The 20,502-nt window shown below is 43.2% G+C and overlaps 2 protein-coding genes across 8 annotated transcripts in view; both read right to left on the bottom strand.

Moving 5' to 3' along the window:
* Positions 1 to 237: 237 nt before the first annotated feature.
* On the bottom strand, positions 238 to 13,042 carry LOC112565424 (beta,beta-carotene 15,15'-dioxygenase-like). 5 transcript variants are annotated; one of them, XM_025240888.1, is made up of 4 exons: positions 12,449 to 13,042; positions 10,857 to 12,153; positions 8,313 to 8,570; positions 238 to 2,857 (listed from the first exon to the last, which is right to left on the bottom strand). In XM_025240888.1, the coding sequence occupies exons 3-4, from the start codon at positions 8,502 to 8,504 to the stop codon at positions 1,448 to 1,450; spliced, it is 1,602 nt and encodes a 533-aa protein (XP_025096673.1). In that variant the 5' UTR covers positions 8,505 to 8,570; positions 10,857 to 12,153; positions 12,449 to 13,042; the 3' UTR covers positions 238 to 1,447. The 5 variants fall into 5 exon arrangements, with proteins under 5 accessions (XP_025096673.1, XP_025096676.1, XP_025096675.1 ...); XM_025240891.1 differs by lacking the exon at positions 10,857 to 12,153; XM_025240890.1 differs by lacking the exon at positions 12,449 to 13,042 and having other exon boundaries at positions 10,857 to 12,434.
* A 1,604-nt stretch (positions 13,043 to 14,646) lies between these two features.
* The window catches only part of LOC112565421 (transcriptional repressor NF-X1-like), a 27,980-nt gene continuing 22,124 nt past the window's right edge, over positions 14,647 to 20,502 (bottom strand). For all 3 annotated transcript variants that reach the window (XM_025240879.1, XM_025240881.1, XM_025240880.1), the window contains exon 23: positions 14,647 to 20,325. In XM_025240879.1, coding sequence (XP_025096664.1) covers positions 20,235 to 20,325 — 91 coding nt within the window. In that variant the 3' untranslated portion in view covers positions 14,647 to 20,234. The remainder of the gene's footprint in view (positions 20,326 to 20,502) is intronic.

Here is a 20,502-nt window from a genome sequence, read left to right as displayed (position 1 = left end):
GTTAGAGTGCTGCGATATCTCCTCGTGGATCGATCTGATCAACGGACTTCGTCAGCGACTAAAATAGTGCCGGTGTCACCATGACCATCTTCCTCTGGCGTGATGTGACAGGATCTCCGTTTCTTTAATGCACTCGTTCTCTGTATTTGATGGAAGAGGGGAACATATGTATCTGTTGGCTCATGATTATATTTATATACATATATGGAACACTAGTAAAATATGAAATAAAACTCATATTTTTCAATGGAATTTATTATCACAAATGATTCATCTGATTAGAAATCATTAGACCATCGCGACAAACGGAGTATCACATCGTAAACATTTTACTTGCAGTGTAAAGGCGAGCAACGAGTATTAATACTCATGGCTTTTCTTTCCTTTGTTAGTGGTCATCGTCATTTCTGACACGTTGCCGACCGTTAGATTTCATATTCTAATCATTTGGTTAGAACTATGCATAATGTTAAACAGTCTCAGCTGGTCATATGTACAGAATATCGCCTTAACACACACACTCACACTCATATTTGTAACAGGAACATTCTTGGGAAATTTCAGTCTGTATCCGCAACCTGGCACAGTCGCGTGTTTGTGCGATATCTTACTGACTTCGTGTCCATCAGATACAAAAGCTACTTATTGTAATGAACTAAAAGCCTGCGTCTAAATATAATCCTGCCAGAATGAAAAAGCAATTCTAGGAATTGACTCCTAGACCATTACCAAAGCGAAAACTAGAACTCAATCGTTGTAAAAATATGCAGTAATACTGTGTAATAAATCTGTAACAGTCAAACTCTAATTAAATTTATATTTCCCTGTAAAATGTACTTAACCTGCGTTCGCACTCACGCGCGATCACATACTCAAACACATGTTGCCTCCCATTCGCAAGCAAATATGCATCGACAGACACGCCGCGAGCTCCCACGCAAACACGTGCATAATGTGCACTAATACTGCCACCGTCAGATGAGCATTGTCACAAAACAATTCAACATCCCACAGTCCACATCTTGCCAGACCAGATTTACAGCAGCGCTGCCAAGCTTGTGCTACACTGTACTCCATGCACGACCAGTCAGATTTACCATCACTTCTGTTGAGAAGGTTTATAAAATTGCAGATAACATTCCTCCTCATCAGCTCTCGTGTGAAATTGAGATCATAATGTCAACACACAGTTGTATATACTGGCAAATAAGCGGTACATGCAAGCTGTTGAATCAGCCATTACGCGTGTTGAACTTGCTTTTCACCTTAGTTATTACATGATGAACTTCATATATCAACAACATGTCAATGGACTAACGCCAGATCAACCTTTAAAAGTAATTCAGACACAAGAAATGAATTATCTCACTGATTTTCCTAAAATGTTCAGACGACGACAACAAAGATGATGATGATTACGAGATCCACGATATAATGAGCCCTGGGTTCAGACAATCTCTTCAAAGAAGTGTCCGTGCAGTGAATAGGGAACCACGGTTGGCAGGTAACTCTTGGCGACCAAGACCAAGTTATGCGCGTCCAACACGGCCAGGTAGCTACGCCGGGCGGGCCCGTCGATCATGGGCACCAGCACCACCCCGTCGTCTTCCTCCAGTCCCTGAGGGTTGGGTACGAAGAGTGGCTCGACGGGGTAGTGGTTTGGCACAAGCCAGGCGCGATCTCGCCCAAGCCCGCACACGTCTCGCTTGACGATGGCGACCTTGCTGAGGGTGGAGTTGTCCATTTTCACCACTACCCCATACACGAAGCAGTACTTCCGCGCACGGAAGCACTCGTTGATGGAGGGCATGTCCAGGCGCGAGACGAAATCCAGGGAGGGCTGCTGGGGAGGAGTCAGCACCTGTCGCACCGTCTTGGCTCGCAGGTCTACGAGGAAACGGAGGAGGCTGGTGTGCACGGGAAAATTATTGCGGCGGGAAGGATCCCGCAAAATGGAAAGACGCAGGCTAGCCACGAACTTTGGGTCTGGGTACGCCGAGAGGTCCAGGATGATCTGACCTTCCGTTTGCAGGTTGAAAGCGTTGATGTGGTGCATAGTGAATACCACGGTGTCCATCGTCAGCGATGTCACCTCGCCGCTCTGCAGGTTGACAACGTATAGGGTTCCAGGCGTTATGTCCGGCCGCCAGTCTAGGCAGTCGAAAGGCGTGACTCGCGTGATCATGCATGGGACGTTGACGTACATCGGGTGGGCCAGCAGCAGCGCGTGCGTCTGCGTCACCGAGAAGGAATGCATGTACGCCACGCGCTCGACCTCCCAACTGGCAACCACCTCCCTCTGCGAAGTTGACACCACCCGCACTAACTGCATGCGGCTCGGTATCCACGGTAGAACCGAGATGCTGGACAGAAAGGTCAGGTGTTTGTCTGTCCGTGGTTCTGGCAAAGGGTGCGCGGACGACAGCAGGTTCAAAAACAAATTGTTAAGGAGAGTCCCGTGGGACCCTTTCAAGGGTGAGGTCACTGCGGTACCCGTGCCCAGCCTGTCCGGAAAGATCTCATACACTTTCCAGAAGTCGCTGAGGGCCAGGTAATCGTACCCGCCATCATCCCTGGGTAGCCGAACCACGTTGGCGTTCATGTTGTCGATCCCGTGGTAGATGGCCTTCATCCGTTCCAGGAAGGTGAAGGATGGAGAGACACTGTCAAAGAGCAGGTAGGGCGCGATGGACGCCGACGTCATTGAGTCGTTGTAGAAGCTACTGGCCAGGAAGCGCGTGCTGAAAAAAACCGAGCCGTTGCCAAGGAAACGCCAGCTGGTCAACTTTGCGAAGCCGTCGAAGGCGTGAAGAAATGAGCGGTCACCATTCTCGAATAGCCCCAGTCCATTGCGCACCTGGAAATGTAAAAGGAGATAAGGTCATGCACCGCAACAAGATGTCGTGGCTGTTTGTTTAAGAGAAATTTGTAGGCATTTAGCTGCCCAACGTAATATGTTACCACTCATAAACGTGAATACGAAACTTTGTCTTAGCCAAGTGCCTAGGCATCCAATTCGCCGTTAGGTTATGTTACTTCTGGCCTCCCATATGCCATTCTTAGACATGTTTAAATGTTATGTGTGTGTGTGAATTATTGTATTGGTGTGTGTTTCTTTTTAAAGCGCCATAACCTTAATTGGCCAAAGGACCGATATATGGCGCTATATGTGTAACTATTTACTGCTGACTCCCACCCACCCCATCCCCACCCTCCACAGACGTTGCGTGCTATGCACACAGTCATCAGGCTTAGTTCCGTAAGCTTTTCGACACGCTCGGAGACTTAACTGTCAAGTACTATTTCCGGAGAGCGTGCTGGCATGCTAAGTGTACATCTATTGTAGAACTAAAATAAACTATACCTGGTGGAGATAAAATGAGTTCTTTTTACGCGGTGAAAACGTTCCATCAGAATATTTGCATTTTTTTTTAAATTTCGTTTTCACATCAAAAATGAATCTAGTTCCAAATTATGCTTTTAAGTACCGTGTATCATTTAGAAAACAATTATGGAATCAGCGTGGAAATCATAGGGAAATACGAAGGATAGGTTTTGCTTCCAATTAAAAAAATCAACAAGAAAAGATATTTTATAAAATAAAACATACCTACATCAATTATTTCAAAGCTGTATAACTACTTTTCTCCAAAATCCACTTACACTTCCGCCAACGCCACACTAGATTTGAAACCGTTCAATAACAATTTTTTTAGGCATTTTCTTACTGAGCACTTCATCATAGACGAAGCGCTGGTCTTTCAAGCGTTTCTTTAGTTTTGAGAACAAGTGGAGATAACAAGAAGCCTGGAGAGATGGTGGACGCGGCAATACTGTGCAGTTCGGGGGTTGATTTGCATCTCTTATTGCTTCACCTGTATATGTCTGGCGAGGAGGCAAGGGAGAGCTGGTGTTGTTAGTCGAACGACCCAATGACACGACAACGAAACAGCCAGCAGAAAATAAAAATGTTTGTTTGTTCGTTAGCAGACAGAGAGAAAGTGTGTGAGCACGAAAACTGTCTACTCACGTGAAGCCAACGAAAGAAGCTCGTTGACATCATTATTTCATAGCGCATCTTGTTAATGGCCATGGACAGAACACATCAATAAGACGTGTTGTGAAATAATGATGCTGCATAAATGTAACAGCCAGAGCGACAAGCGGGATGATTTTTTTTTTCTGACTTAGGCGACTTAATTGTTCTAGGGAGCTGAACAAACTTTGACCTCGATTGTTTTCTCTGCTCAGTCATTTTGTCCATATTATAATCCTGCATCTAACCTCTAACCCTAACAAACTCTAACCCTAAATTAACCCAGACCTCAAAGCTATCGTTTAGTCGCAGACATCGAGGCAACACAGACACAGGGCCGCCGACAGCCATCACGGGACCTGGAGCAGACTTTCTCTCCGGGCCTCTTGTAATCGTAATCATCAATTGTTTTCCCAGTGTATAAAATGTTTACAATTCGAATGTCAATATCTACATTTAATTCACTAACGTAATATTGACTGCAAACATTTGGACAAATGTACTGGTACCTACATCACCATGTAAAAAAGAGTTGTATGGACGTGTGTGGTTAGTAAATGAGCAAAAATGACATTAAAGGATTAAAGTTGTAGTGCCCAGCTCCATAGAAAAAAATCCCCGAGAGTGAGGAATGTTACGTCAACCTTTTAATAGGAACAGAAGGAAAACATCGACTGACAAAGGCCGGGCCTGCAGCGGGTACACCAGACCCACCTGTTCCCTCTCTCGTCAGGCCTACGTAAACACATACGTTTCCCTAAACAAAAATTTCGTATGTCACTATAAAAAATAAAAAAAATTATAAAATTCCCACCCACCACAAAAAAAAAAAAAAAAATTATCTACTCTGCAACGTTTGCACTGAATGCCGCTCGCTTCACCCACTACGCTACAACAGCGTCGACAAAAAGCTGTCAACCATTTAAGCCATTTGAACTTCTGCCCTTTTATTGGACTCTATGAAAAGACATTAAAAGACGGTGTGAGCATACGTGTTAAAAGTCGGTGCCGGTGAGGGGGGGGGGATAGGGGGGGAGGACGTGGGGAGGTTGCAACCGGGTTAATGAGCTCGGAGGCAAAACCAGGAGCTTGACCCAGATCCCGAAATTGTCCTCGTGCCCAGAGGCCCTACTTCTTTTTTTCAGCTGCTGCTCATCAAACGACGCACATTGTGCTGCTCGGTCAACTCTCGTTACCCAGTTAGACGTCAAAGTTTGTGGTCCACGTGTGGTAGAACTTGGTTTGGCGCCTCTGATTCTCTTTATCGGCGGCCATTTGCGATCAGGATGACGGAACCACAAGGCAAATAAGTGACTTTAAAGCTATATAGCTACAGGACGCATTCCAGCTATACGTTGAAAGTCTATAATGATGGAATTAATTTGTATACGGAACGAGACTCAATTGTTTGATCCAGATGGAGCAGAGAAAACAATTGGTTGAGATCAGGGTTTTCAAATGTTTGCGCATGCGTAGAACAGGGCAGTGCCAAAATGTGGGGGAAAATGTAGTCACCACTCTGCACGACACTGTCCTTCAAGGTATCTTTGAGGGAGGAGATGGACACCGCGGCAGACAGAGGAAGAATTGGTTTACGAACGTGAAGGAGACTAGCAAAGTGTTCCTTGCAGGACCAAGACAGGCATGACTGACGGGCCTTGCCAGTTGTCACTCTTTCCATGTGTTTACTCCAAAGACTGGTGCCAGTCAATGGACGAATGAATAAATGATTTCAAGTGAGAAGAAACGTTTTACTCTTTAACGTTCGTGATTTATTCGTTTCATAAGCTCGAGAGCTTTGGGTTAATTCTTGAGGATGAGTGTAGCGAGGTTACCCATGTGTCTCTAGTGGAATCTGAGGAGAAAAGACGGTAAGAGGGACGAATATTAGCTTTCTGGTGATGAAAACACAGTAGGCACTATTAGCAACAATCACTGCTTTTACACCTGTTCACCTCTTGGCGCGGAACACGTTCCCGCGTCCCCTCTCCCCGTGTTTGTCGACTTCTTTCAAGAGCCGCTATCGTTCCCACACCCTCCCCCAGCACTTGCACAAACATTAGTTTTCATATTAACAACACGAGTCGATACAAATGCTGTTTAAAAGAAAAACAGTGGTACAAGTTGGTGTCACAGAAAGATCTCTCCCGTCAAGTGGCGTCCAGCGGAGGTGTTGAAGGAAAGTCAGAAGTCACTCGAAAGCCAGGTGTGGGATTACAGCTGACGAGGAGGAGGAGGGACACCTACAATCCACAGACTCCCCCGCTCTTTCGGTGCACAACAGGGAAACACAACAGCGGCAAGCAAGTCGCTCCCAAAGCAAACAAAAGCCTCGTTGAGATATGTTTACGTTTTACAGCAAAACTAACATGCACGCCAAAATTCGACAGCAACAGTTTTCAAAAGACCACAAGCCACTGAACGAGTTTTAAAATGGTTGAGGCACATATCAAGGCCATATAAGCAAGGGCAGTCTGCGATCTTTTCCTTTCGCAAAAAAAGTGTTGGGGGGCGGGGATGCCATTCAGAAATCTTTCTCTCAGACACACACACTAAAGCCTCCCAAAATAACTTTGGTGAGTTTCTTGTTGGCGTTTTGTTTTTCCCTCTGAGCCTTATACATTTCTTTTTAGAACAGAATCCTCTCATTTCAAATGAGGAATGTAAATATCATTGAGCAGAAGTTTCTTATGTACTCTAAAGCCTTTAAAAACGCTAGAGATATTTTTAGGCGCTCCTCCCTTGTAGCACCCAGGACCGCCGTCCACACCCAGGGGTGTACTAAAGTAACGAGGTGTAGGAAGCTCCATTGAGCTAAATGCTCGCAGACACTTGATATGACTTAATCAAATAACATGTCAGGTACAGTGAACCACAGTTTGGTTATACCAGGAACTTACTTGCGATTTTGAAAACAAATTTATTGCTGAATATTCTTTTGAGACTCCAGGAGGCCGGTGGCCTGGTGGTTAGAGCAATAGAGTGTACAAAATATCCGGTTCCGTAGCGAGGTTACGAAGCGCTCTTTCCCAGAATGCCCGGCTGTGGAACGGGTTCCTAGAGAAAGGTAATGTAGCGAGACAGAGACTGGCTTCCTCACTTCAAGCTGGGCCTGAGAAGTTTCATCACCTCGCCTCGCTCCTCAACGACATTATTTATCTTTCTTGTAACAATAGAAGAACGAACAGCGAAAACTCTATTATACTGTCAGTCGTCCAGGGCTATTGTGTCGAGAACAGGTAAATAATAATTTTAAAAAATCTCCGGTGATTGGTCTGTCTAGTGCGCTGAACTTTTCTAGCCTGCACATTATGGGGGAGGGGGATAGCTGAGTGGGTGAAACTTTAGGGGAGGGGAAGCAGACAGATAGCCCTGCGGCTATGGCTTTTGAGTCTCCTTGCGTCACTGCTCCTATTATTAGAATCACCAGGGTATATATTATTATATCATCAAAAGGACAGTCACGTGGACAGGCAGAGACGGGGTACAGATGTACTGATCGACAGATGCATAAGGCATAAAGGACGCTCATTAAAACTTTGGAAAGGCGACAAAAACATGTACTAGACTCACACATGTAGATTTACATATCCCTGGGACAGTATCGCATGTCCTAATGTTTCTTTTGCTCGCTTTTGCACACCCCCGACCACCCACCCACCCACCCACCTACCCGCGCACGCACAATTGTGTTGTCAATAATAAACAGCAAAGTGCCATTCAATGTTGCGAGAGTGGATAGAGTTCTCGCTGTGAAGCCTTCTCTGTCGACAACATGCTTTACAACACATCAAGGGCCTGCCCTTTACTTGCTACGTTCTAAGATACGTTTATTCCGCTGCATGACAAAAAAAAAAAAAAAAGAAAAAAAAAAAAACAACAGCAATGACGAGCAATCGACATTGAAAGTTTAAAGTGCAAGGGATCCCTCACGAAATACGGAGGTCAGCTGCAAACATTTAGTTATGTCCTGAAAGAGTAAGCCGAGGTGACTCGTGCTCTTCAATGCATTTCTGGAGGGCGAAAAAATAGTCACTTCAAAGCGACCTGCCCTAATAACAATAGTTGTTGTTGTTGTTGTTGTTGTTGGCTCTAACCCATTCAACTTAGTCGTACGGTGTAAAAAAAAAAAGAATAAATAAAAGACCTAAATTCGGCACACACCTGATAAAGATGGAACGATTATTGTTATTGCTACACAATAGTGGCAAAGGATGGCTTGCAAAGGAATTAACTTTAACTTACAAATTTACAAAAGCAGGACCTAGTGACTTACCAAGGTGCCGGTTAGCCAGGTGGGTAGCGCCGAGTCAAAGGTTATAGGCACGTCGCTGAGTTCCACGGTGTTGGACTCGAACAAGAGATCGAATCCCACGTCGACCACGTCCCCCGATGCTTGCGTCGCCGGTAGGAGGAGACACAGCAGGACAGCAGCAGCGCACGACACCCAGCATGCGGCAGCGGTCATGTTGTACGAGCAGGTCCGCGACGGTGGACAGGTGGTCGTCACCAGTTCAAGCCAATGGGTCAGATGCTGGAGAAAAGGACCAAGTCTAGTCACATTTTCGGTCAAGAGTTCGACAGTGGGTTAAAACTAGCATTGCGGAGAACGACAAGCCGTCACCCCAACTTCGAGAAAATGATGAAGCAAGAGAAATGGTTACAAACAGCATTAAATCCATCGTCAAGGGTGTTGTTACTGTTATCTATTAAAATGGTCAGTGAGGGACTCCCCCGGCAGGGATCGCGGTGAAAAAAGGATGGGGTGGGGTGTATGAAAAGGAGGATCTTTCGTGAAGTGCGTAGGTTACCCAGTGTACACCTGCACACCCCTTTCCTCTGCAGGACAACAGTTGGTGAGAGGAGTAAACGGGGTTAGGGTCATTAGGCCCTCCACTCCCTGGTGGGTGGGTCAGTCTAGACACGAAATTGGGGCAATGGATGGTCAAGGCTAATGCCGTTAGAACAGAACTGAAAAGTGCTCTCCCCGCTAAACAGCTGAGAAATGGACGGTGGTTTGCATTTACGGAGGGAAGTGCGAGAAGGGATTGGAGGGGTTTGGTGCATGAGACTGTTTTGAGGTGAAGCAAAACGGCAGAGGTTAGCACTTAATCAGGTTCGAAAGAAGTATGATCTCCCACCTTTTATTTGAATTACAACAAAGTGATCACAGGCTGATCTTTCCTTGAGAACAGTTATCAGACTATGCCAGACTTTGTTTCCGAGATGCTAATTCTCTTCAGTTTTCTAATCCATCATTAAAATTCAACGTTTTCACTTAGTAAGTAATCATTAAAATAAACGAATAAAGTAAATAAAAAGGGAGATTCACTTCTAAGCATAGAGATGATCAAGATTTTAATGAGGAAATGATGTTTGTAGTAAACCTCTCAATCGACTACTAGACAGACTCCAATCGGAAAATAAGATTATGTCACGTGCATTTTTATTAATCGCTTTTAGGATATTTTTGTCTGCCGACGGTAACAATAGAACATTGCTTTACATAAAACATCAACACAGACGGTCTATATCAAGTTCTACTTCTCCATGTATGATCATTTACACCAGCATTTACAGTCCTTTTCACAGGTATGAAAAATCCGCACGCATTAATATTGCCACTGAAGTTACGAAAACAAAATAAGTATGAAATAATTTTTTTTAAGTACACATAAGAACGGAATGGGAGCAAGCAGGGTTGGCCTGTGCATTCAGGTGTGTACCCTGTCCGGAAGTTGATTGTATATCTGGGCTGCAACTAGTATGAATGAGTGCAGGTGATGTGATGATCAAGCTCTATGAACTGTTTACCTACCACTTTTGTCTGTGCGTCTGATGTCACATTCCTGTCAGAGTGGGTGCGAGGAGATGGCTAAAGCTGAGTGTTCTACATTTCTATCACGGCTATAATAAAAATGCATTGCAATAATATGTCTAGTAATTTTGCATTACACTCTGATAACTATCGTCATACATCCATGTAAGAGTACAGGATACTCCCCCTCCCATCCCTTTGTTCAGATTATTTAGGAAGAAGGATGGAATTGTTCGCACACTTTACTCGGGGCTAGTTTTAAATAATATTACAGGAAGAGCATAAAGCGGTGAATAATAATAATGAAGTGTATATTTGTCAGAATATTGGATATCCCTGTTAAAAAAACAACCTATAAAACAAATATACTTTCTATATGTGTTTTCGATACAGAGAAACATTCTAATTATGATAAGAAGCAATAATACGTTGCGTGACACGTAGCAGTCCGACCATCAACATCATTAGCCTGAAAGCACGAACACCCAACAAGCTTTATTCTGGGTAGAAATCTCCTATGTGCTTGATTACATAAAAATCCCTCTATTGTACTTTGCCTCGTAAAGAGATTTTATTCTGTACTGGAGGGAAACGTGTTGCCTGATGATGAAGTAAAATATGACAGGGGTCAGGGGTGAGGAGTTTTGTAAATCATTTTTAGGGAGAAAAATTCCTATTACCAATTTTCCATGAACCCTGTTACTGGCAAGATTTTTTTTTATTTCACAAAAATAGCCCTGACTTGTACTGCGAGTAGATGTCAAAGGCATAATTAGTCTGGATTGGATGTCTAACACAATTTTCTTCGGTTGTGATCATGAAGCAATCTGCTTCAGACGCTTGACAGACACTATTTTGTACAAAAGGCACAACATTAAATTGAAAACGATCAGAATAATAAAACATGTTACGATTGTAGACAAAGCACACATATGTCATTTTCCTAGTAAAATGTTGAACAAGCATAATTAAAGTTTGTTAAATAAGGTATAGTTTACTTACCAAGTGTCGCTGACCCCTCTTCGTCCACGGATCACCAACACAAGCACAGATTTTGTTTTACTGTTTAGTCCGTTACGCTTGCGGTCAGTGCCGCACGACAGCCGCTTGTAGAATAAAAATTATGTCTTTACGAGGACAATTGGACAATTGATTCTTTCGTGCTGTACAGCTGACCACCGAAGCCTGCAGCAGCATCCAAAGCCTGGTGTCTATGGCAACGCTGACTGGCTGTGGTCCACGTGCGTACAGCCTTTAATGGCTGACGGGAGTTTATTGACTCACGACCTCGACACCGGGGACAGACAGCGGTGGTAACTGAGTTGAATTTTGTCGGTTCCGTTTGGTCTTTGAACCACTTAACGACTGCCGAACGATTATCCACGTAGAGACTGACAAAGCCGACAAACCTTTCGAAGTGAGCTGAAGGCAGGGCGGGGAAGGTGATCAATAGCCCGGAAGACACCTGTGATCTGGAATCGAGACAGGTGTAACTGTATGCGTATGTGTCAGGAAAGTAGATCACAAGTCAGTCTGAGAGCAACAGGACGAGCGGCTTGTGTCCACCAGAATCCTAAGTGGACGTTTCCCACTGTTGTCACCTCTCTCGGCGATCTGATGACTTCTCCAGACTGCAGACGAGACGGCGCCAGTGCAGCAGACACGCATTATATACTCACCGATGGAGCTGCCGCGTGTAGTCGGGAATTCAAGCATGCACGCTCGCTGGCTCATTGGCCCGCGCGTGCAAGCGCGCGAACACTTGGCAGAAAAGACAGTGGAAGAAGGAGATATGACATCTCGATGACAGTCCGTCAGCACTCATCTAACACTCAACATCGCTGGCGTGAGTGTCCTCCATCATCTTCAATGTCCCACGCCACCTGCCCTCCTCAACAGATCATGCAGACACCTGTTCTGGTGTGAACTGCTCTCCCTCACGCAGGCCCTCTGACTTCCCACACCTGCACATACTTTCTCTCTCTCTCGCTACCTCTGCACTTTGTCACCGCTGGGCCGCGCTGCAATCATTACGAGACCGGAGGAGCGGAACAAATGCAAATGGCGGGCAGTTGGCTGGGAGTCGTCTGTCCTTTGATACCAGTAGATAAGTAGATCCTTGGGTCACGAACTCGTGTCACGGCCGTCATGTCAGGGCCAAAGCTCCTGAGGGCATTTTTGCGCTTGCGCCATCACATCCGAGCTTTTGTCCCACTTTACGTCCAGAGGAAAAGACGCAAGCTTCTGGCGACATCTGGGGTCACATTCAGCCTGTTCGTAGACCTGCTGTAGCAGTGCACTGTTTCGGCAGATGGTACTTTTAAGTTATTAACAAGACTTTCATTTGTCTTTTATCAAGAAAACAGTGATTCTTATTTGCTGATTGATTAGGAAGAAATTACTCAATCACCAAATAAGTTAAAAAATAAGCGTAACATGTAAAAAAAAAAACAAAAGATCCACCTCCACTTAAAGGTAAAAATCCTTAAGATAGGAATCGGTGATGTTCCTTTTTAATAGGATTATTTGTACTAGCTTCATACTAGGTATAGAAAGAGATCAATAACATACACGTCGGTATTGCACATGCTTACCTTTAGATAGTGAAGGTTTCAGCCAATGGAAGAGGTGGACATATGCCAATTAGGCATCTCTGTGTACAAACGTGATGTCACTATTTCGACCTCTTTCTGTGCATGGTGATGTTTTCAGACGTGTATCTCGACAATGGAAGGGATGTTGTCATCCAGATTTGGAAAAATATTACCTTCACAAACTTTACCCAATCATTACAAATAATATTAATAATATAAAAAAATTAAAATAAAGCCTGGTAGAACTTTACTTCATTTGTCAACAATGAAATATTTTCCTAGTGCTATTTTCACAGCTGACATACAGAAATATTCAAATGTAGGGCATACATTTTACTGTACAAAATAATACGTAAACAGTAGCTTGACTGTTGTTTTTTAAGTAACAGTAAAGAGACCAGAAATTGAGCCGTAAAGAGAGACAACAACCAAGTACAATACCTCGAATACAGTACAATAAACTGCAACACAACACAGTACTTTGGACTAAGCAGTAGTACCAGCAACAACAACGCTGGAAGACTTGGACTTTGCTGATGACATTGCCCTGCTGTCACACCGCCACCAAGACATGCATGAAAAAACAAAGGCCTTCTCAGAAACAGCTGGAAACCTTGGCTTGAAGGTCAGCACAAAGAAAACGAAAAGTATGAGAGTGAACGCCAGAGTCCAAGACGGCATCAAACTAAATGGAGAAGAGATTGAGGAAGTTGACAGTTTCACCTATCTTGGGTCCAAAATGTCAAACACCGGGGATGCGGAGGTGGAGATTCGAGCCCGACTGGCGAAAGCCAGCCAGGCCTTCGCCTCACTCAGGAGCACATGGAAGGCAAAAAACATCAGCCAGAAGATCAAACTGAGAATCTTCAAGTCAAATGTGATCAGCACCCTCCTTTACGGATCAGAATCTTGGAAGATGACCAAAACCATCAGTAACAAGCTTGACGTCTTCCAAAACAGATGCCTCAGGCGCATACTTAACATCTTTTGGCCAAATACCATCAGCAACGAAGAACTCCACCGAAGAACTGAAACCGAGTCCATCACCACGCAGGTTCAACGAAGGCGTTGGCGATGGATTGGACATGTGCTCCGCCAGCAGACAGCAGACCTTTCCAGAGTCGCCCTACGATGGACTCCAGACGGCCGAAGAAAACGAGGCCGCCCAAAGGAAACTTGGAGAAGAACAGTGGAAAGGGAGATGAAAGGAAAGGGCTGGACATGGGGTCACCTAGAGCGGGTTTCAGCCGATCGACATCGGTGGCGGACTCTGGTTGAGGCCTTATGTGCAACCTGATGCACGAAGAGGAATAGATAGATAGTAGTACCTGGAAGTAGTGAGCATCATCATCCCACAAGCAGGCTTCTAGAAGTTTAGAAGCACAGAAGACCAAACCCCACACCTTACACAAGTAATTCAAAACGCTTTTCAGAATCCATAGTTAAACCTGGCAATCTTCATTGATATGAAAAAGGTCTTTGACAAGGTATTGGAAAGACGGACTGCCAGTGAAGCTCTAACATAGTGGCATCAAAGGCAACGTGTACTAGTGAACAAAATCCTACCTGCACAACAGATGATCCAGAGTGCTTCTGAACGGACACTTACTAGAAAATACTCTTGTGGCAAGGCGTTCCACAAGGAGGAATTTTTTCACCCATCTGCACATACTCTTTAATGACGACCTTCTTCAAGCGTCACCACAATACATTATATTTGGAAATTATAGTTTCTCCCTCTAGAGAAGTAAACTGCAGAATTAAAAAGTGACAGCAGTGAATATAGTAACTTCATGGTTGAGGAAGAAAATCTTACAGAACAGCGGGCACCTAGACAGACACGAGCAAGTGTAATGACAAAAAGGCGCCTATTGTGTCCTCTCCCTTATCGCCTAACAACAGTCTTCCTCTGAAGCCCAGGGCAAGTGCAAAGGGTAATCTAAAACTGCTTTGCTGATTGGCTGAAGCTAACCCTTTGGGTTTTTCCCTCAAACAGAAGGAAGAGTTGTTTTTGTGCTCGCAACAGTCCATGTCGACCAGATGTGCGATTGCTTATGCGGACAACATATAGATCAACATGGGAAAGGGGGATTTGTTGTGTATGATGTCATTGGTTTGTCTATTGTCAGCCCGGATGAAAGCTCTTGTTTGTTATTAAGATCTGGGGATTAATAATCCCATTGATAACGACATCTTGATATCAGCAAAGTTTTTTTGTTTTTTTTTTTTTTTTGTTTTTTTTTTTAATCCTGAACTTGTTAGATTCGATCCCATGTTAGTCGAACAAACCGATGAAAAAGTTTTTAAAAAGATCGAAGCATTGTGAAAAAGACAGGAACACGTGAGAGAGAGGAGGTAAAATATACAATCATAGCAGGAACACAGGATAATGAGTCAAAACACAGGAATGTGACACAGAATAAGGAGTAAAAGCACACCACGAATTAAACATAGGAATATGAGAGCACAAACCACAGGATCAGAAGACAACAGAAAAGGAGGAACGGCCATGTACATCGTCAAATTAACACTCACACGCCTTAACTTTTCACCCTCACACAATTTCCACAACGCGAAGTTATAAAAATTGGAAGTGATTGTTTTAAATAAGAATTTTAGACAAAATACAATATTTAAATAAGAAACTAGAAAATGTGAAACTTCTAACAATTAAATTATAACAAGAACAACTAAATGTCTAAGAACGTACTGATGGTGTATTCCAAGTCCAACTCATCACGGGAAGGTCTCGCCGCTGTCCCTGTGGCTAAAGACAGCGGAAAAAACCTATACACCTTCCAGTAGTCGCTTATTGCCGAATAATCTTCTCCTCCGGTTGAGCTTGGCCATCTAACTACATTTGTGTTCATGTTATCAAAGCCGAGTATCATGGCTACCACTCTGTCCCATTTAAGCAACTCCATTCTGGTTTCACCCCATCACAAAGCATGAAGGGTGCAGCCCCTGAGTTGCGCAGGGTCTCATTGCAGAAGGCGTTTCTAAGGAAACGTGTACTTAAGTGCGCATTGCCGTTGCCCTGGTAACGCTAGCTATCCAGTTTCGAGAAACCACGGAAGGCGCGAAGAGCCGTTTGATTGCAGTGCTCGAAGAACCCGACTCCATTGCGTACCTGGACATGACCAGAAGGGAAAAACATCACGTGTATTACTTTAGAAAACAATACCAACCTACAAACCTTCCTCAAGTGGCAATTCTGAAGGAGGAGGAATTGATATTTTTCGCCGAGCCAGCACCTACATCTAAATCACGGCAAGGCAGCCAGAAAGAACAGCGTGTCCGAGACGAGAGCTGCACCCAGGACAACCAACCTTCCTCTGTGTCGGTGACAGGTGATAACTGTTGCGCCACCGGACCGCCTGAGTAGAAGCTCAGAAGCTTTCCTCCAATGACGTACTCACTGTTCCATTCCAAAGATACTGCAATCAAGATCCTAACAATAAAAGTTTGCTTCTTCCCATTGTTCTTGCCATCTTACATCAATTACCTATGTATCAAGGGTTTCTCTTACGTACGTCTGAGGTCTGTAAAACACGTGAGAGAGAGATGAGTGTTTGTGTGAGTGTGTCTTGCTTGCGTCTATTTTCATGTTGTTTGTCAAGCGCGCGAGACGTTCGTGATAGTCCGTGATTTTCACGCCGCTGGTGGCTACGACTACAGACAACAAGCTCACAACCTGCAGGTTCATCACTAAAGCTTTGCCATCCTTAGGATGACAGAATTTAGACGGTTCCAGTACAACGCAGTATGCATAGCACATTGCGAGATACAAACCAAAGCAGGAACACATTCGAGAAGAGTGATTGAGAGAGATATAAGTTTTTTGTACGTTTTTCAGTTATCAGAAATGTCTTCGTTTTTATAGGTGCCTCTACTTCTGCTGGTCACTTGATAACACAAAACCTTGTAAAAATGAATAGTTGAGGTACACGAGAAAACAAAACCAGTAACTGTCAAATCCTTATTCGAGCTATTCAAAGGGTAACATGAAAAGAGTGGTAGATAAAAATAACAGAAAACAAGTCTTTCTATATAATTTATTTCTTTACTCCTAAAGTAAGTTATGGTTAGTGATCTTGCCGATCAAATCGAAGATGTTATCGAGTGATGATAAAATTGCACCCTACTTGTCCAAGATGAGACTGCATGCACGAAAATAAGACTTCGGAGCAATTTTATCTGGCATCGGACTGCTACGAGAAAGTTAGTAGCCTTGACCCATCTTGTTGTTTAGCAGAAATATCCGTGATCTCTGGACAACATGAAGAGAGGAATGCAGCCCCACGAGTGAAAGCGACCGGTGGTGTAGTGGTTAGAACACTCACTTGCCACCACTGCAGTGAGCGGCTCAGAGTTCAGATCTCGTCTCGGGACATTTTCTGTACGTGACACCTGTTCGCAAGGCTGGGTGACGGGGGGTTTTTCTGGGTACAAAGTGCGAAATTGCGGCAAGGTTGAAGCCCTTTCCTATTAAATAAACCAACCAAGGTGAAAGCGCGTGCTTGAGCCGCCCCGCTTGCAACGTTTTTTTTTTTACCTTGAGAGGTCAAGGAGTCAGTGTAATAATATGATAAGTTCGTCCATTCTGTCTATCGTGCGTTATCACCAATGTGTGCCTTTTGATGAAGTGCGATGGTCTCCTCGCACTTATGCTGCTGGCTGTAGACTGACGTGAGAAGTTGACCACAGGATGGGCAACGGCGACTGATCAGTCTTCTTATGAGGAGTGGGCGTGTTTTCGTTGTGTGCACACTTCCTCTATGCAAATCCACACCGTTTGTTTAAACCTTATCACATTTTGCACAAGTACTGTTTTTGTCCAGGAGAAAGTAGCAGACTATGTTAAGTCCGTCAGGATTTGAGGTACACATGTCTCTGTACCAACGAGGAGCAAGTGCTTTCCTGATGGGCAGTAATTCTGCACCATCATTATGCACCTTCCTATAAAGAATTTGCGGGGGAACTCAATCCCGGGGGAAACCCTTGCTGTATTGTAATGTGAACTAAAGCTATTATTTCAAATTTAACGGTTTCTTAGCGGTAAGGGCAACCTCCATACATCATCTGATCCAAGAATTCTTATGAAATGGTTAGAAAATATCAAAATCTTGCAAAGACCTGTTTGATCACACACAGATCGCTGCGTGACTGAAATATAAAAATTAATGCAAATGTGACCTAATGCTATTCTCTCGCGCGCATCTCACACACACTAACACTAATACTCGTTTACACGAGGATAGAAGATAGAAACCAATGAGGTCAACCTGTACTTTAAAATGCTTAATGATTTTGGTCATAATGAGCACAAAAAAGTATGGATAAGCACAGGGCCGTGTTTAGGGGCAAGCAGACGAGGCATCTGCCTAGGGCCCCGCGCTTTTGATTAAAACCGTAGCGATCGGGCCTCGCGGGGGGGTGTTAAGAACGGGCCTGGTAAGCACGACTTGCAAAGGTAAACCCTGATCCAGATTGGGGACTAAAAGTGCCAAGATTGTACCAGCCACCTGCGTATGACGTAACGATGAAAATATCTCATTTTCAACAGGTTGACAGACACGCAGACGAAAAGCAAGGTGGGACCATTACTGTGGAATTCTCGGACTGAGGTATATCGGTGCAGCAAGACTCTGAACATGCAAGCTGATGAAAACGCTCTCTCACATCCTGTACTTTTGATGACAGCTAGCAGCGAGTCGCAGTCAAGAGAATGTTTGACATCATCAGTGAAGGCTGAAGATTGATCGATTCATGTGCGGACGAACTTCAGTTACTGCCTTTGTTTTCCTCCATTATTTTTATTTGTCGGGCTTGTAGTGCAGCACAGCTGTACATCTAGAACAATCGATCCCCTTTCTGCTAAATAATACAACATTAGTTTACATATGAAATTTTCACAACATCGATCACTGCAAAAAATGCAAGCATATGATACCATTTTTTTATACCTGTACATATACAAGGGTTAAAATATTTAGTTACAGCAAGAACAAAGCATGCACCTTGTATGTGGGTGGGAGGGGGAGAGGGAGGGAGAAACTGGGTCAACTTACAGACCTTGCTGTTGCATACTTGTAATACACTGTAAGCACGTCTTTCATGGTGAGAAAAGACGCTATTTCATCATCACAAACAAACAAAACCCTCAAAATTCTGATGTATTCACAAAGAAAAAATGAAATTCTGACAGTAGTATTTTCCAGCGAACCATCTGAGAACTACAGGAAAAACGGAAAGAAAGAAGACATCAGAAATATACGAGATTTATTTTTTAGAGGAAAAAGATAATAAAGCAGAAAGCACAAACGACTTAATAGCTTGACATGATTAGTTCATCAGGCGTGTCGCTTGTCTCTTACCAAAAGCGATAGCTTCCTCTACATCTAACAGCAATGTTCGTGCGCAAGCTCAGCACAGAGCAGATCGGTCTAAGGGAGAGTTTCCGCATGACTTCAATGCCCAGAGTTAGTTCCCTGGATTAGTTTGCTGATTTTCATCACAGGAGCGCTATGGTTGTCAAGCAAAATTCAAAATGATACCATTGTTCTGATGTAACAGATCACTTTTATGGCAAGACTGATATGACAATAGTTTCTGTGCGTGTTTTATTATTTTTATTATTCACTTCTCTGTTCAAAGAAATTAAGCATACAAACTAAAGCAAGCATAATGTAAACAATATTCAGTAAGATGTCTTATCAATGTTGATCACCACTTGATACGCATTGAAAATCTATTTCTCAAGTCTTTCAACTTTTGAGGCACAGAATGCTGCACAAAATATTCTTGTTGTTTATAGGGTTTAGGCTTCCACATTTAACTGAACCCTTTTTTCCCCAAAAGCAAACCACTCAAAAAATTACATACAAAAGATTCAAAACATACAGAGAAAAAACCCCCAGAAAACATGACCTAACAACAACAACAAAATTGCAAAAGACCCTAAGGAAAATACTGTTAAGATAGATGTGTAGTAAGCTGATTGTTACTGCATAATCTCACACAACAGAATTCTTTTAAGGTTGTAGCTATGGACCAGAGGCGCAGTGTCCACATGAGAAAATGAAGTCTGACAGGTTTTCACATCATGCATATATGCAGGTGTATGTAGGTGCACGGCCTTTAAAGTTGAGAACCCTATAATTTTTATTAAGCTAAGAGTTTTAAACGTGAAGGACAAGAATGTTTGAATCAACTACCATCCAATTATTATCATTATCTGAAACACTACTCAATATTGATGTCTACAAATGACAGCAAAAAGTATAAAAAAGGCATATTTGTCTATTTCTGAATAACAAACTTACATACAGACATAATTATGGAAACTGTTCAAATCTAAAGAACCTTTAAAAAAAAATCCCACAATAAAAATGGTTGTGACTAATTTAGTAATAAAGTGCTTCCACCTTGAGGTGATTTTGCACTATAGGGGAGAGGGAAGAAGGTAGGAAACCAGAGTACCTGAACAGAAAAACCCAATACCCAGCCCTGTGAACAGGTGTCACATACGGAGAGTATCCCGAGACAAGATCTATTTCAGGGTCTCTTGTTGAAGTGGTGGCAAGTGAGGGGTTTAATAGCAACACTACAATGAAAATATGGAAAACTGTTAAAATATTAGTCTCAAGAAACTGATAATAACCAGGTAATCTGATTTTATCTTTAAAGAATTTCTGTAAAACAATACAGAGACTAGAGGTAAAAATGGGAAAAATCTCAAAACCATTATATAACACCTAATTCCCAGAAATAAATGCAAATTTTGTCATTTTTGGGAAAAGTCAAAGTAATCAATAGCTGGTTTGTCCTCTTTTTCCTTCTCTTTGGACAGAGTGGTGGATGAAGAATCATCTCCCCTGTAAATAAAATGGATTAAAATGTTTCTCAACGGTTGGGTTAGAAGCTTTAAGGCCAAGAAAAAGAAAAAAAAAAGGAGGAAACTCTTGTACTCTTACAAGATTAATAAAATAAATAAAAATAAATCATATAAAGCAAGATTTGTGTGAGTGCCCTCTAAATAACAAGACCCTAAA

Source organism: Pomacea canaliculata, linkage group LG5 (assembly GCF_003073045.1).
Source record: "Pomacea canaliculata isolate SZHN2017 linkage group LG5, ASM307304v1, whole genome shotgun sequence".
NCBI lineage: Eukaryota > Metazoa > Mollusca > Gastropoda > Architaenioglossa > Ampullariidae > Pomacea > Pomacea canaliculata.
Note: the sequence above shows the minus strand (reverse complement) of the source record. Positions and strands in the feature narration are given on the sequence as shown.

Excerpts from the sequence above, each read along its gene's own strand:
- LOC112565424 (XM_025240888.1), bottom strand. The coding sequence starts at position 8,504 with ATGACCGCTGCCGCATGCTGGGTGTCGTGCGCTGCTGCTGTCCTGCTG. Across the intron at positions 2,858-8,312 it reads CCTGGCTAACCGGCACCTTG|GTGCGCAATGGACTGGGGCT; the intron begins GTAAGTCACTAG and ends TTACATTTCCAG.